The sequence below is a fragment of the Agelaius tricolor genome, unplaced genomic scaffold, assembly GCF_023055355.1.
Source record: "Agelaius tricolor isolate 1412-34295 unplaced genomic scaffold, bAgeTri1.0.p SCAF_34, whole genome shotgun sequence".
Lineage (NCBI taxonomy): Eukaryota > Metazoa > Chordata > Aves > Passeriformes > Icteridae > Agelaius > Agelaius tricolor.
The window spans coordinates 6,469,824-6,485,415 of record NW_027269294.1 but is presented as its reverse complement, the minus strand read 5'-3'; the positions used below and the strand labels follow the sequence as shown (position 1 = coordinate 6,485,415).

At 43.1% G+C, this 15,592-nt stretch overlaps 1 protein-coding gene and 1 long non-coding RNA gene across 8 annotated transcripts in view; one reads left to right on the top strand and one right to left on the bottom strand.

Moving 5' to 3' along the window:
• JADE1 (jade family PHD finger 1) overlaps nt 1-2,165 on the bottom strand; it is a 45,344-nt gene extending 43,179 nt beyond the window's left edge. For 2 of the 7 annotated variants that reach the window (XM_071452395.1, XM_071452406.1), the window contains exon 1: nt 1,331-1,370. In XM_071452395.1, the coding sequence (XP_071308496.1) occupies nt 1,331-1,355 (25 nt within the window). In that variant the 5' untranslated portion in view covers nt 1,356-1,370. Of the gene's footprint in view, nt 1-122; nt 1,000-1,330; nt 1,393-1,500; nt 1,634-1,687; nt 1,712-2,068 lie in introns of those variants that run through there. The other 5 variants (XM_071452402.1, XM_071452405.1, XM_071452396.1 and 2 more) reach the window with 5 other exon arrangements.
• LOC139602508 (uncharacterized) overlaps nt 2,073-15,592 on the top strand; it is a 34,306-nt gene continuing 20,786 nt past the window's right edge. The window contains exon 1 of the long non-coding RNA XR_011683263.1: nt 2,073-2,158. This is a non-coding gene — a long non-coding RNA (uncharacterized lncRNA). The remainder of the gene's footprint in view (nt 2,159-15,592) is intronic.

The following is a 15,592-nucleotide window of genomic DNA, read 5'->3' as shown; positions in this document are numbered from 1 at the left end:
AAAAACCAAACCCAAACACCACCAAAATTCTCCTGGGAGCCGGCGACTACGCGAGCCCAGGGGCGGGCAGGGTGGCTTTGTCTAAGAGGAACAAGTGGAATGATGGCTGGAGCCGCACTCACCTCCCCGGGGAGAGCGGCCCGTTACACAGCAATGCCGCAGCCCCGCTCCGTCCCGCTCGCCGGGCACCGGGGCAAGAGCCGAACCGCGGAGCTGCCCCGACCGCCGCCCGAGCAAGTTGGGGCGTTCGCCGCCGCTCCCCGCGCTCCCCCCGCGATGTTACGGTCGCGCCCCAACACCGCCGGCCGCCTTTCCGCTCCCTCGCCCACAAACTCCGGCCCGGCCACGCGGGTTCCCCCCTCGGCCTGCGCCGGGAGCCAGCGCCGTGAGGGGGCCGGGCCCCCCCGCGTCCTGCCCAAGTTCTGTGCGCGCCCCCCGCGCCGCGCCCGCCGCAGCTCCCGCGGCCGGGGCCGGGCGCGGCGGGGTCGCCGTGCACCTGCCGGCCGCTGCCCCGATGCCGCCCCGCGCATTTCCCCGCCTTTTCCCACTCTCAAACACGTGCGCTTCGGGGCTCGGGCAAGTTGCTCTCCAGCGGGAGACACCGCGCACCCGTCTGGGGGGACGGGGCCAGCTCTGACAGCCCGGTGCTCCGCGCCTCCAGCGCCCATGGAGCGGGAGGCAGATCGGCTGCGGCTCTCCCGCTCCGAAAGGCAACTTCTCTTTAATTTCACCGATGAGCAGTTTTAAGCTTTCCAAGCATTTTTACCCCCCCCCCCCAAGCCAAATCCAAGTGCGACTGGGGGGGGGGGGGGAAGCAAAGCTGCTCCCTCACACCGAACACCTCCTCTCCCACGCACACCGCTCCCCGCCCGCGGCGAGAGGCGACGGCTCTCGTGGGCATCTGGGTAACACGGTGCCACACAGTGGCCATGGCTCTCTCTCCCCCACCCCCTTCCTACACATCAGTATCCGAGCAAGACTTGCGCTCTGCCATTGCCATCTGGCTACCAAGTTGCTCCAACGCTCCCTACTTTCCGCGGCGGGCGATACCCGGCGCTGCCCCCGCGGCGCAGCCTGCAGCGACGCCTGGGGCGCAGGGCCGGCGGCACGGCACGGCACGGCGCAGATCGGCACGGCACGGAACACCGGCGGCTGGCTCACTTGGCCGCTGCACCTGGGCAGCTGCGCGGTGCAGCGGAACAAAAAGGGAGCCGGAGCCGGCACCGGGCGGCAGCGCTGCCTCCCCTCCCGCCTCCGCCCGCCACAGCCCCGCACAAGTTGCTTGTGGGATAGCGGAGCCGCAACTCGGCCGCCTCCCCTCGCCCCGTACCGAGCGGCGCGGCTCTTGGCGCCATGTTAATGACGTACTATCTTATTTCCACTAGGCAGCGACCTTCGGCACGAAACTGCTCTCCCGCCGCCTCCGGAGCGACAAAAAAACCCCATCAAATATGGCTGTGCTGGCGGCTCCGCGGCTGGCGCTGCGGCGGGCACGGTTACCTGCTGGCGGCGGCGCGGCGGCGGCGAGGGCGGGCGGCGCGGCCGGGCTCCCCCTGCGCGGAGGGCTCGGGGCCGCCGCATGAGTTCGGGCAGCGGGCACGGAGAGCGGCTCGCTGCGCCACACACACGCACAACACACACACACTCTCTCTCTCTCTCTCTCACACACAGATTCCCTCTGACTGACGTTTGTACTTGTTATGGAGGAAGGACTCCGTGAATCAAACTCGTTTCTGGGTCACTGCTGCCACAGGGGGGAGCTGCTTTAATCCCCTGCCAAAACTGGAAGGCGAGGGGAAGGGGGGAGCAATAATAATAATAATGCAGCGCCGGCGTGGGGAGGCGGCGGCGCGGCCCCGGGGGAGCCGCCGTTAACTCTTGGCGGGCCCGGCCGCACCGTGCGGGGCTCCCGCCGCCCCTCGCCGCCGCCGGAGCCCCCGGGGGAGCGCGGCCGCCCGGCTCCCGCCGCCTCCCGCTCGTGTTCCAGCGGGCTGGAAAATGCGGATGGGCGGCTGGGAAATGATACGTGTCTGCACCCGCATCCCGCCCGCGGCACTGCTGGCCTTACCCTGCAACCATTAAGGCTTCTCTCCGAAAGATTTAAGGCGATTTCGCAAGCAGGAATTGTAACGCTGCACTGGCTCCCCGCGCAGAACGCGTGAGTCACTATTTGTCAAGCAGAGAAACTGAGGGTACCAAGAGTTAAACGCCGTGGCCACATGGGTAGCGCATAATTGCCGGGGCAAGAATAAAACTGCACGCTCCCTATTCTCAGCCCCCAGCGTTATCCCTCTGGCTCGTTAACTTTGATACTTCTCAAAGACTAGAAAGAGCCAACACAATCTGCGGTTCAGTTCACATCTCTCTAGCAGGAGAGGAAATTATCTTAAATTGGCACCAAATGACATACTAAACTTCCCATTACCTAAAAAGCGTGTTTGAATGCAGATTTCCTTATTTTTTCCACATAAATCGCTTTACCTCACGCCATACACCTGTGCTCCCTGAGTGAAAAACTCCCCCTTTCGAGCAGAATTCCTGAGCAGCTACAGTCTGAGGTAATAAACACCACAGAGAAGATTCAGCATCAGCTCAGCCACAGAATTAAGGCGATCTGTGTAAAGTAATCCCCATAGTATGCAAATACAAATGAATGCAGCCTCCACAGCAACATCAGCCTGCCAAGGAATCACACCTTAGCTGAGCAGAGGAATTGGGTCGTTACTCATCCCTGCAAACCGAGTCATTTATTCTGCTGTCTCACGCACCCACCCACCCAATAATGGAACAGTACTTACATTGAATCTGCACATCCGAAAAAGTTGCACTTTGCTACAAAAACATCCTCCCCCCTGGAGATATTCTTTCGCTGGGAAAATCAGACAGTCGTGGTTTTATTCACAGAACACCCTGAAGCACCTTCAGATTCTAGAGTCTAAGACTTTGATTCCCTTGTTTTCTACTACATGAAAATACAAAAAGGCATGAATTCCCTACTTTTTTCCTGCTCTTGCCTTGGCATCCAGACCTGTAAAGATACCTGTTGGCATAGCTTTCTGTACATCAGCAGCTTAATTAGGAACATCCATGATGATCCATGCAACACACCCCATCATAGTACCTGATAATTATAATAAACTCACTGACACACCCCTGTCACCTTACCCTGAACTTCCAGGGCTGCTAATTTTCGATACTGACTGGAGTCTGAGTTGTTCTGTATTTCCTAAACCTGTTGCTGTGCCCTGGTATAAACCCCAGAACAGAACAGGTCTGAGTTTTTCCCGAGTGGTCTGCAGGCCCCTCAGGAGCTCAGGGAGGGACTGCTTCTCCTAAGCTCATAAAGAGTAATCACAGTTAGCAAAGCTACTGTCAATTGGCATTTATTATCCAAAGGCGTGCACTTCTACTGAGCTAATATGATGATGTTTCTTCTAAATAATTTTAAATAATATTGTCCATTTTAAAAAACTAGAGAATCACAATAAATGCTATTTGTTCCACTTTCCTGAATTCTTTCCAAGAAGTTCAGAACAAGCTTCTGAGAAGAGCTTCAATGTGAATGGGCTCTAATTTCTCAAGAGGAATGACAGAAACTTTCCTGTCTCAAGCTCTTTGGATTTGAGACAGTAATTCTGTTTCCCTGTAATTAGTTTTCCTTTGCATATATAGCCAAGTTTGTATTACACATTGTATTTTAGGAATCATTTCTTTTGGAAGCCACATTTAAGATAACATTATTGTTTTAAGATAACATGAATGTTTTCATGGTACCATGAATGATGGGCTGTGTTTTTAAAAAGTACCATCTCTATTACTGTAGAAATTTCCCCCAATTTCTCCACAAGCAGCAAGCCCAGTCTTTACAAGAAGGTAACACAACTGGAACAAAGATGCTATTTTGTCTCTGAGTACAGTGTATCCACAGAAACTCCTCTGGAATAATACACTTCTATGCTTTAAAAGGAAATACTAAAAAAATCAAAGGGTTAGGAGCTGGAAGAATAATTTTGGAAGTGATTGGAATACAAAAAGGAAAGGCTACTGCTTCAGCACTACAAGTATGAAGTTGTGTACCAGTATAGCCACGGTCAAACAAGAGAGAGTAGTCTTCTGCTACCTGCACTGACTAAATGCCAAGGTGATGAGGAAAATTCTGCTCTAAGTAGAGTCAATAGAAGTTTTGACATCAGCCTTTGTCTCTAACAGGTATTTACCCTCTCAGCAAAGCAGGCACTTTGAGATATAATAAATAATGTCATAAGGCTCTGTGCCTCTCTCACTTATCTATGAGTGTTATCATTTATTCCAGGAACACTCAGAGAGCATGTATCCAGCTTAGAGTTAGGCTTTGTGCTAGCACACAGAACTTCTGGTCCCTTCTCCAAGTTGTTTCATCAGATACACTCACTCATATATTAAACTTTATTTTAAATTTTTATTAGTTTCTTAATGTTTCCCTCTTGGATTGGTAAGTTTTTAGCAGATGCACAAATCCAAGGAAAGACTTTGTGGCTTTTCAGCATCCTTTTGTGGAAATCTGTTGCTGTAGCAGTGGCTAATAAAATTAATTTTCTTCCTTCCTCCTTCCTTCCTTCTCCTTTCCTCTTTCTTCCTTTTTTTATTTTCTATTTTGACAATACTCCTTTTACAATTGAAATCTTTTCCACTAATTCATGCAGTCCTCACACATCAAGGTGGAGCTAACAAAACTGAGTTTCTCCGCACTGTTAAATTCAGTCCAAGAGTATCACTTAAAATTCAAAACTGTTTTGCTCTTTTGGCTCCAGCTTTCAGGAACTTCCATTTTCTCTTTTTTATTTCGAACACTAGAAACTTGAGGAGAAGCACAGTACAGATCCAAATTAGCACTGTCAACACTAGATTGTACTTAAAGAGTGGGATTTTCCAGAAAGCATTCATATCTCCTGTGAGATGAGAGGTATTTTATAGAGCAGAGCCATAAGACAAATGCACAGTTGGGCCAATTCCTTTCGAGGTCCTTTTTGTCTCTAGCTGGTCTAATCACACAAGCAAGGGCAAAAAAAGATCTTTGACTCATGCATATGTAAATCTATACCACTTACAAGTTGCATAAGTGCAATATTTTTACCTCCTGCAGAAATAAAACTTGCTCAATGCAGCTCCTGTATGGGCCATAGAGGAACACAGTTGTCACAGTTTTGTCCAACCCAAGTACATCATTTATGGCAAGGTGGCACCTGACTGCTTTACAAAATTGACTGGTGCTCTGGCTTTTTCATTCTTCTCATTATCTACAACTACCAAAATTTGGTGTGTCTGGATTAGGCAGGTCAAAAAGGCTGAGCTCAGGTAGTAAATTATTGCCTTTGACTCTGAAAATGAGGTTTACCAGGATTGCCTGAGGGGTTTGTTTATTCATAGGCCATACACAAAAGATGTGATTTCTCCTGTGCTCATTCTTCTGGTTTATAATTCCTTTGGTTTATTGAGATGAAGTCACGAGAGATCTCTACCTGGTTGTATGGGCCAGTATCCCAGGAAGGGGAAGCTGTGCCAGTGAAGGATGAGGATGGAAAGGGATGAAAATTAATCCTCAGAGCTGAACTTTTTATTTAGTGGGCGTGCGCAGACAGACTTGTGTACTTTTTTTAATGACAAAACTTGAGAAGTAGAAATTATTACACTAATTTTATCTGTGGGTAGACAGGGGCCTGCAAAGGTTATATCACTCACACAAGTCACATGTTAAGTCAGCATTAAAACCAAGAATAGAAACCTGAAGCAATGCCTCTCAGTCCAAGGTTTCTAATGATTAAACCATATCCTCCCCTTTGGCCTGGTCCACAGCACGGAATACAGTACAAAGTGTACCCCCATGACATTTTGCACATAGATATTTTAAAATGTTACTGCAAGTCAGACATAATCATTGCATGGATATGCAACTGCTGACACTGAAAAGGAAGCAGGGACAGGTATGCCCAATAGGTAAAATTAACTACATTCAAAAATTTAAAAGTCTAGGTACTGAAATCACGTGCTTCCAAATTGTTGTAATTGAAAAGTGGAAGCTGACTGGAAACCAGTAGAACAAGAAGCTCAATGGAACACTGGATACAGACTTGCAGGTCTGCAAGTTAAGCTGGATGAAGATGATGCATCACCTTTAAGGGAAATAACACAATTTTGTACATGATGAGAGGAGTAATTAGCAGCCGAGGTAATGCCCTAAGGATTATGAAAACCTCAGGCAAGTGAGAATTTAGCAGCAACAGATCAAATCTTAGCTGAAGTATCTACACGTGCCTATCTGGCAGCTCATCAGGCAACATTACAACAGCTCATCTAAATGAACTTCAACATTAAATTGTGTTTGTGCAGGCAGAAATCACGTAGTGAAAGAAAGGTGCTGTGACAAGGCTTGTGGAAGAGTTCAAAAGAATCTGATTGCAGATTTTCTGATTGCAGAGTGCAACCTGATAACTGGTTGCTAGAAGTGGAGCACTGGTATCAATTCATCACAGAAGTACAGAAAAAATATCTTTTTTTTTTTTTTTAGTAACAACTTAGTGCCAAAATTACTTCAGAAAAAAAAATTGCAACTCCGGATCTTAAGGAATCAGAGAAATATTAACTCAAAAAAGAAAGATCAGGTGTTCCAATTGCTATGAGCAGTTTGTGATAACATGTCTACAAAGAGCAGAAATCCTGGAAGTAACTTCCCATGTGGTCCTTTTGGGTACCTTTTAGTACTTGATGGAATCACCACAGAGCTGCCCCTATTTGTGGTATGTCCTGGGACAACTTCTTCCAAATGCAATGACTCACAATTCATTGAATTTAAAGCTGTTTGCAGGCCATCAAACTGAGGTTTGCCACAAGGGCCAAGAAATCTTGCAACCTCCATGGCAAAAAGCAAACCTAGCACAATTAGCCATAAGACAGGAGCTATTCTGTTTGTCCTCAATAGGTATAAATAAGCCCCTCTCCTCAGTTTCCATGCTTGAAATCCCTCTTATGAGGATGTGGCAATCATGATTTCAACAAAGGGCAAATTTTCTCCTTAAATAGTCAGAGGTCCACTTATTTCAGATGCAGTTGTGCTGAAGCCTACTTCAACTATTAGCAATTTAGCTCAGTAGTAGACAAAATAAAAGGGTGTAAAGAAGTGATCACTACTAGATAAAGGAAATCTAGTCAAACAGAGAAGTGTTGTTTGTTTCAGCTATTTTCCTTTATCAATTAAATGTTTTAGAAATTAAGTTACTCAGTGTTTAACTAGTAGGAAAAAAATTATTGAGAAAACTGAGTATCTTTTTCTTGTGGCAATACCAATTGCTGAGCTTTTCTATTGTGTAAATAAGCACAAAAAACCAGTTTGGGATGTTTTAATCACCATCAATGTTATAAAAGCTGCCTCATGGACTTAGATATCACTAAACCTCTGTTTGTGCTCAGAGGTTCAACAGTATCCAACAAGACTCAGAACAAGAGGTTTGGGATATTCAGCAGAAAAGAATGTTTACAGAAAAGGGGAAAGTTGAGCCCTTATCTAACCCTCCACCATCTGTCACACCCTCACAAAGTAGTGGGGAGCTACTGGGATAAAGAGGGCAGTTTATGCCATATATCCATGGGCAGAAATAACCCTGCAGACCCCACAACCTTGCAGAAACTGGCCTGAGCTGACCCTGTCATAAACACACACCCAAACCAGTACAGTTCTCACTGTTACACTTCCACTTTGCTAAGAGCTTATCAGAAATACACACCCAATAAAAAATCCCCCAACATAAGAAAAGGCACAGTACCCTTATCAGGGAGAGAATTATTATCTCTTTTGCAAATAGGATACTAAGCCATAATTGGAAAGAGATCCAAATAAAAACTGCCCCTGGCAAAGCAGAGAGACTCGAATTCATGATTCAGCCCTAACATGTTACAGCAGACTAATCCTTCAGTGCTGTTTGAAACACACACAGCACGAGGGGGAAGCTGCCCTTAACACTGCATCTGCACACTGAGTGTGTCTAATCCCAAATTTCTGCTCCAGACTCCATGAGGATGCAGGAGGTGACACAGTTTTTAAGCATGAGGATGTCCAGAGGCAGAACCCCAAACACTTGCATGGTAAATAATTTCATACCATTTTATACTAGTAATTTTGAGGTTACTTCTTTTTTTTAATGGACAAAGGAGTTTATTGCTTATTTAGAAGTTACAGCATCTTTGCTCAAAGGTGAGACTGCCACAGTTATTTTTAACTAAGTACACCGAGAAGAAAAATTGGAAATCAGATCATTACTCTGGTTTCTGTTTTGCTTTACTAAGCAAAAAAAAAACAAAAACAAAAACAAACCAAAAAGCAAAAAGTAGTCTCCGACCTTCCAGAACAACAGTAAAAAAAAAAAGTCTGATCTGCTTATGTGGGCAGATTTTGGCACAGGGTAAACACCCATGTTTGCTTCTCAAGTTACACAAGTCAGAAAAGATTCTCTCTGTCTTTCATCCAGGACATGCTTTTAAACCATCACACATTTGTCTCTCTGACAATCTGAGGCAGGTTACTTTCTTCACATGGAAGAGTAAGAACTGGGACAAAGTAAATGTGCCAACTGCCTGTAATCTAGTGTCCCTAAAGGGACATCCCATAGTGGGCACACAAATCCTTCTGTAGCTGCCAAAACCCCCGTTCCAGCCTGCTCAGCTCCTCAAGTGTTCATCCCCAGCAGCATCTCTGCTAAAAGGGAGCCCACAGTGCCTCAGATCTCTTCTGGGAAAGGGTTACTTAAGGTAGAGCCTCAGGCCACAGCACCCAAGAGTTTACAGGAGAGAAGTTCAGGAAAGCCTGAAAGAGTGCCAGCCCCAGTGCCATGCCAGGGTACAAAGTGTGCTGGCACTCTGCTGTGGTGCTCTGGATCAATAAGGTGTGTAATAAAGCACATATTGACTGACAGCCTGGACAGACCCACAGAGACAGCAAAGGGATTTTTGCTCTCCCAGCATGTTGACAGTGGAGCTTAGAGCCTCCATTTGTCTTTACTTTTCTTTACATGTTTATCTCCTGCAAGAGCTGTTCCTGTGGGTTCTTTGGGGTCTCTCTGTTTTTAAAGAAATTAAGCATCCTTAACACCTTCCTTAATAAAATGTTGGGAGTGTGGTGCACTCAGTAGTGCCTCACACAAGGTTTAGAGATCCTGGATCACTTGTTGGCAGGAGTTTTACCTCAGTGAAGGAAGTCAGGGATAGCAAAAAGGTCCCCCACCTTGGACAAGGTAAAGAGAGCCCAAGATCACAGGTTGTGTGAGCCCTGGCAGTTCAGGTGAAGCAAATGAATAAGTACTGAAAATGGGGGAGCCTCATTGACCAGCTAACCTGGTTGTCCTTCAAAATGCAATTAACATCACCTGCTTAAATGTTTTAAATCCCCTTAAAATTGCCAAAGATCCTCTAATATCCCAAATTCCATATTTTTTTCCATGAAAAAAAAAAAATCAGTCCAGAAAATCAAGCTACAACATTCGCACAAAATCCTTTCTTACTCCATGCACACAAGTATCTGAAAGCCTGCAGGTCTCCAAACCCAGCTGAGGAAAGAAGACACTGATGCTTTTCTTACTTTAAAAATGCACTTAGAGTTTGTAAGCAACCATTGAAACCAAAAGCATGAGTTGAAAGTCTCATCTCTTTGTGAATGGATGTTTATGCCACTAACACTTGAGGAGTTAGGCTTTTCCCCAGGCTTGTGTTTTATAATTACAGAGAATTCTACATAGCTTTGAATTTCTATATCAAAAAGTATGATACTTCTTAATAAACTGATGTATCACACACACAACACTTTGTGCCCTGATTGAAAACCACCATCTCAACCTCAAAATCCAGTAAGGAATTAGCTAACAAAGGGTTTAAAATGCATCTCATTTCCAATACAAGCACCAAATGCTATCCTACCTAACAAGGTGTTTGCTGATCCTAACCCTGTTCACACTTCACAGCAGAGAAATAGACACTTTCAACCCCGTGAAAAATAACACTTTTGTTCACATACTACATACATAGGACACCAGCTAAAATATCTTTTTTGTACTCTATTAATAATTCCACTACTTTCATCTTACATTTCCTATTGAGAAAGCTTTTTGTTTCATATACAGGAAAACCTCCTGTATATTTACAGCTCACAAAAAGAAACAAATAATCCATTTTCTAAGAGATTTGGCAGGTGGAGCAAGTTAAAACAAGGGACAGAGACAAGACTCTAAGTTCCAAAAGACTCATCCCAGCAGAGCCCCATCTAATTGCCATCCTGATTGGACTCAATGATCTTAAAGGTCTTTTCCAACCCTACTGATTCTATGGTTAAGTTCCTAAAGTTTCTTATTTATGCTGCTTGACAGTGCCAAAAAAACCACAAGAATTTCCTCAAGGAAAAACAAAACCACTTTTGCAAACAAGTGAAGTTGCAATTTTTTTTTTCTTTGCATTTGGGTTACGTCACTTATCTGTTGGGTACAGATGACATTCATAACCATGGGCCTGGACCCCAGCTAAATTATCTCCTTGCCCTAAATAGTCTGAGGGAAGTAAAACAACAAGAGTTCTGTACAGAAAACTAGGAAAGCTCAGTTTTGAGCTTAATTTTGAAAATTCTTTCAGTTGAGCCTCCAATTTATTTTTTTTCTATGGTTTTTCATGTATGAAAGATTTATCATTTGTGCAGGCAGGCTCAGGAGCTGCAAGTGTAGCTGCCCAGCTGCAAAATGTGGGCACAGCATCTGCTGCAGAAAAGTAGCCACATTCCAGCTATTCAGTCCAAGCATTTGAAATGATCTCCACCCTTCAGGAGACCTCTTTTTACCTTTGTGGAAAATACTTTAGTGGACAGCTTCCTGCTCACCTGCATTCAGGTGCTATTCATGATCAGAAATTCACAGCCAAATTCACAGCAGGTAGCACCAAAAGCATTCTAAGATTTCTACAGCAAAAAATGTAATGACTTCATTTTAATAGGTAAACATGATGAGCTCCACAAATGATTGCTGAGGCATTAGACATCATTAGTCCCACAGAGAAAGCTCTGAAGTCCTGCAGTATCAAATTGTTTACCACTAATTTACAGAGGCTGAATCCACAAATACATTTCTATCATGTTGCAGTTGCCTAATTAATTACATATATTAAACAAATTAAACTGAAGGATGCAGCAAGTACTCCCAGGGCAACCAATGGTGTGTCACCAGCAATTTGCTGCTTTTACATTCATACACAATTTTCTTTTAGTGGCAAAGACAATCATAAAAGGATGAAAGCAGGAATCTCACTAGTACAGCAGAAATCAAAAGAGATTTCTATTGCATTGAAATTAGTGAAACAACTCCAAGAGAAGAACTTCATAAACATGTGCAGGAGTGAACACATGTCCAGTCCTTGAACCATGTTGTACCTTTTGTGTAAATGCATATTTTGTGTCGCACAGACAACACGAGCAATGAATGAAATACCACCCCAGTCATTTATTTTAAATGTACACATGTTTTTGTTAATTTTAAAATAGAGCAAATTTTCATGGTCATTCAAAATCATCTTCCAAAAATAATTTCTGATACTTGTGGAGCTCTATTTAGATTTTAATTAAACCATTGTTGGCATTCTTTTTTCCTGTGCTACCAAGAGCACAGGACAACTGAGGAGCACAGGCCATGTCTTCTATCTTCACATACAGGAAAAAAAACCCTCAACAAACCAACCCAAAACACACCCAAATCAGAAGGAAACATACACAAGGGCAATTCCACAGCTGTTTGGTGGTAAATGATAAACCACAATATGTCCCTTAGTGGGTGTGCAGAATGTGCGATCCAGAGTTTGGAATGTCCTCGTTTCCTGACATTTTTTTCCTTTTTTTTTTTTTATCTGTGGAAGAACTGCTGACTGCCACATTTGATAGTGATAAACAAACTTATTCTTTGATGTTTTAAGTGCCAGACTTAGGAATGACTAATTCTTCTGTTCTAGTATTACAGTAGCAATTCTGAAAGAAAGCACACATAAAATGCCTCTACCTATCTTTCTTTTTCTATTTTTAAGGCAAATTTTGAAACATAATTTTTAGAATCTTCTTGCGATACTCTGTGAAATCTTAAATGTGCCCCATGACACAAGGTCAAAGCCCTTCTCCAGTTATTGATACCAGCATTTGTACCTTGAATTAAAGGTCAAATAAATCAAACAAATCCTACACAACTAAAAGAACTCTTTCACTCCATATCCTCCAAACCCTTATAGTGGTTTTACTTTAAGGTCCAAATCCATGCCATAATTACAGGTAAACCTTTGTTGAATGAACAGAAAGTCCTCTGATAAACAGCAAAGGCAGTAAACTAAAGAATTCCATTGATGCAGAACATAGCAATAACATTTTCAGGAGAAAACTGGTTGTAAGATACACCAAGCTCCAACCATCTAAGAAAACAATCTGCAATTTCTTTTCATACTTCAAAGCAGGAGATGGCTATAAAGTTTTTCTTTAAACCTAAAATCTGATGAGCCATCCCTTCCTAGGAATAGGTAATTAAAGCAGAACAGAATTTCAACAAAATATTTATAATCTACATAGTCAAAGTAGATGGCACTTTTCAAAGTGTCTTTTCACCAGAAACCACAGGCTAACTCTGCCAGAACAGCCTTTATATTCCTTTAAAAGTTACTCTGCTGCAGTCAATACAAAGTTTCCCCTTCAAACTTCTATGAATTGAGGAAAACCTGTCTTGAGCCTTTTCTTCCATTTTAATACTTATTTCCTCTTCTCCTGTTCCTCTTGGATCTCTTTTATTTTGTACCTGTCTTGAGCCTTTTCTTCCATTTTAATACTTATTTCCTCTTCTCCTGTTCCTCTTGGATCTCTTTTATTTTGTACCTGTCTTGAGCCTTTTCTTCCATTTTAATACTTATTTCCTCTTCTCCTGTTCCTCTTGGATCTCTTTTATTTTGTACCTGTCTTGAGCCTTTTCTTCCATTTTAATACTTATTTCCTCTTCTCCTGTTCCTCTTGGATATCTTTTATTTTGTACCTGTCTTGAGCCTTTTCTTCCATTTTAATACTTATTTCCTCTTCTCCTGTTCCTCTTGGATATCTTTTATTTTGTTTCCATTCCTGGCAGCTGTTCCTCCCAGCAACTGCCCTGGCACTTGGACTCTGTTGGCCACCCAAAAGCATCACAATCTAGGCAGTCTGGGCTTGCTTGGATGGAACAGGCTCAAGAATCCTCTCTCTCTTTGGTATCTTCGGTACATGTCTAGAGCACTCACTAGTTTCCTATCAGTTACTTTTTCATGCAATTTACCATAGCCCAATTGCTGTTCCAAATCAATCAACTTTCCCCAAAATAGGCTGTTTTCTACATCTGTGCCTCAGGACACTCCAATTTCCAGCTCATTTTTTTTCAGGAAGCACATGGTTACTGAAGCAAACTGATCCTTAACTCTGGGTGCAACATATCACTTGGAAATCTCCATTTTAGCAACCACATACAGTTTGCTTTTAAAAGTCTCCTAAATTCTAAACACATTCATGTGTGCACCATCCTGGTTCTCTAAAGAGTGTAAAAGACTAAGATTAAAGTCCTCTGAGTACACAATTACCCCTATTCCACACAGAGCTGCTTTCTGAAACAGGAGGCACACCAAGCATCTCAGTGTGCTCGTTTTCACCATCCCAAATGCAGCTGGAAAAAGACCTGTAAATCCAGATTTCTTCTCATGGTATTATTCATCAAAGCCTTTAAGTTCCTTCACCTGCCAGCTGAGCCATTAGCTGTTTACCTGGCAGAATGGTCAGGGTTTTGGTTTGACCACTAATTCTGCCATAAATCACATTAGACTTGTGGAACTCTTCATAGAAGTAACACTGAAGCAAATTTATCCTTTGCATCCCAAAGCTGGCACTTCTCAGAGTGCATTTTCTCAATTATTGTACACTTGGTGAGAATGAACGAGAATTCACAAAGTAAATCAAGTTTGCTAATTTATCTGTAAATACTAATGTTTATTTATAATTTGGGACTACCTCCTTGTAAAAGCCAGCTGCAGAAACAGACAGAAAGCAGCAAGAATCAATTTTGGGTTTTTTGGTTAGTAAGAAACATTCAGAGGAAAACCATAATGGTACATTTTTTGAAAGCATCCATGCCATGGTTTGAGCTGTGGCAGTGTTATGCTATCCATATTCTTGCTGTTTAGAAGAAAAAAAAAATACCATGTATAAACAAACATCTCAAATAATCAGGAAGGATTTTCTCTGGAAAAACTCTCTGGAGTTTTATGATGCCAGTAAGTGACATTCAGGTCTGCAAGTACAGTTCCATTAAAGTCATCAGCATTAAGAGATAGTCCTCCTGCACTTCACAAATGTGTTCCTGCTATACAGATAAGAGTCCCCTGAGATTATTTTAGTGGTGAAAATAAGATCTACTGCTCTTTTAATTCACCAAAGAGTATCTGTGAAATAACTGAATTCTATTTCACTCTGGTAACCATCCACAGAATTTCCTACTGAAATTCTGTCCCATACATCTGAAGACACCAGGATTAAACAGATGCTTTAAAGACTAAGACACCAAACTACTGTACTGATGATCTGCACTTTTCAGTAGTAGCCATTTAGGAAGAGGAAAAAAAAGGCATTTGGTGCTGTTGAAAACAGCAGATATTTAAGCCTATTTTTGGATTCACACCACACTTTTAATATTTTTCTTTTAGGTGGATGGGAATACAGCATAATTGAGGCTGTAGTTTCATTAGCAAGTTGTGCAGCACACTCAGAGCAAGTCAGAAACAGGTGTAGCTGTAAATTAAAACCTCATGCTTGCAGGTGTTACCGGAGAGAAGGAGAAATGTTTTATTTCTGCTCTGCCCTGCACTGAATGACCATTAGCTGTTCAAGCACTAGCATATAAAGATATGGTCCTGTAGCCTGCCTTTTGTTTTAGTTTCATCTCAGAGGAGCTCAGTTTGTGCTCTCCAAGACAGTTTCACAAAACAAACCAACAAAAGACAGGGAAGGTGGATAAAAATATTCCTGTCACAGGGCATCCCTTCTCAGAACTAGCACATTAACACATGTGCACCCTGTGATGATCAGCAGAAAAACTTGAGGGAAAAAATGTTTAAGAAAACCATAGAAGAATAATAGGGAAGAAAAGGATAGAGAAACAGCATGTTTTCCATGAGGGTTCTAACCCTAAAAGCTCTCCTTGATTTAATAACCTAGTAGCTTTCCAGGAATATTACAAAGCCTGCTAACTGTGGAGTAGCCATTTAGGAAGAGGGAAAAAAAAGCCAAAATGTCCATTTAATATTAAAGCACTTGAGGAAATTTAAATGGGACAAAGGTAGAAAAACTAAAGTTGGAATAAAAGGTTGCATTTCTCAGACATTTTTTTCTTTGAAAGAAAAGAAGTTGTTTGTAGCAGTAGCACACAGATACTTGCAAATACAGAAACAAATACAGATGCTGAGCATTAAGTGAACCTCACATCTGTATATGGGTCTAGATTGTCTCAAGAAGAATGAGAAACAGGTTCTGCTCTCCATTTCAGGAGTGCAC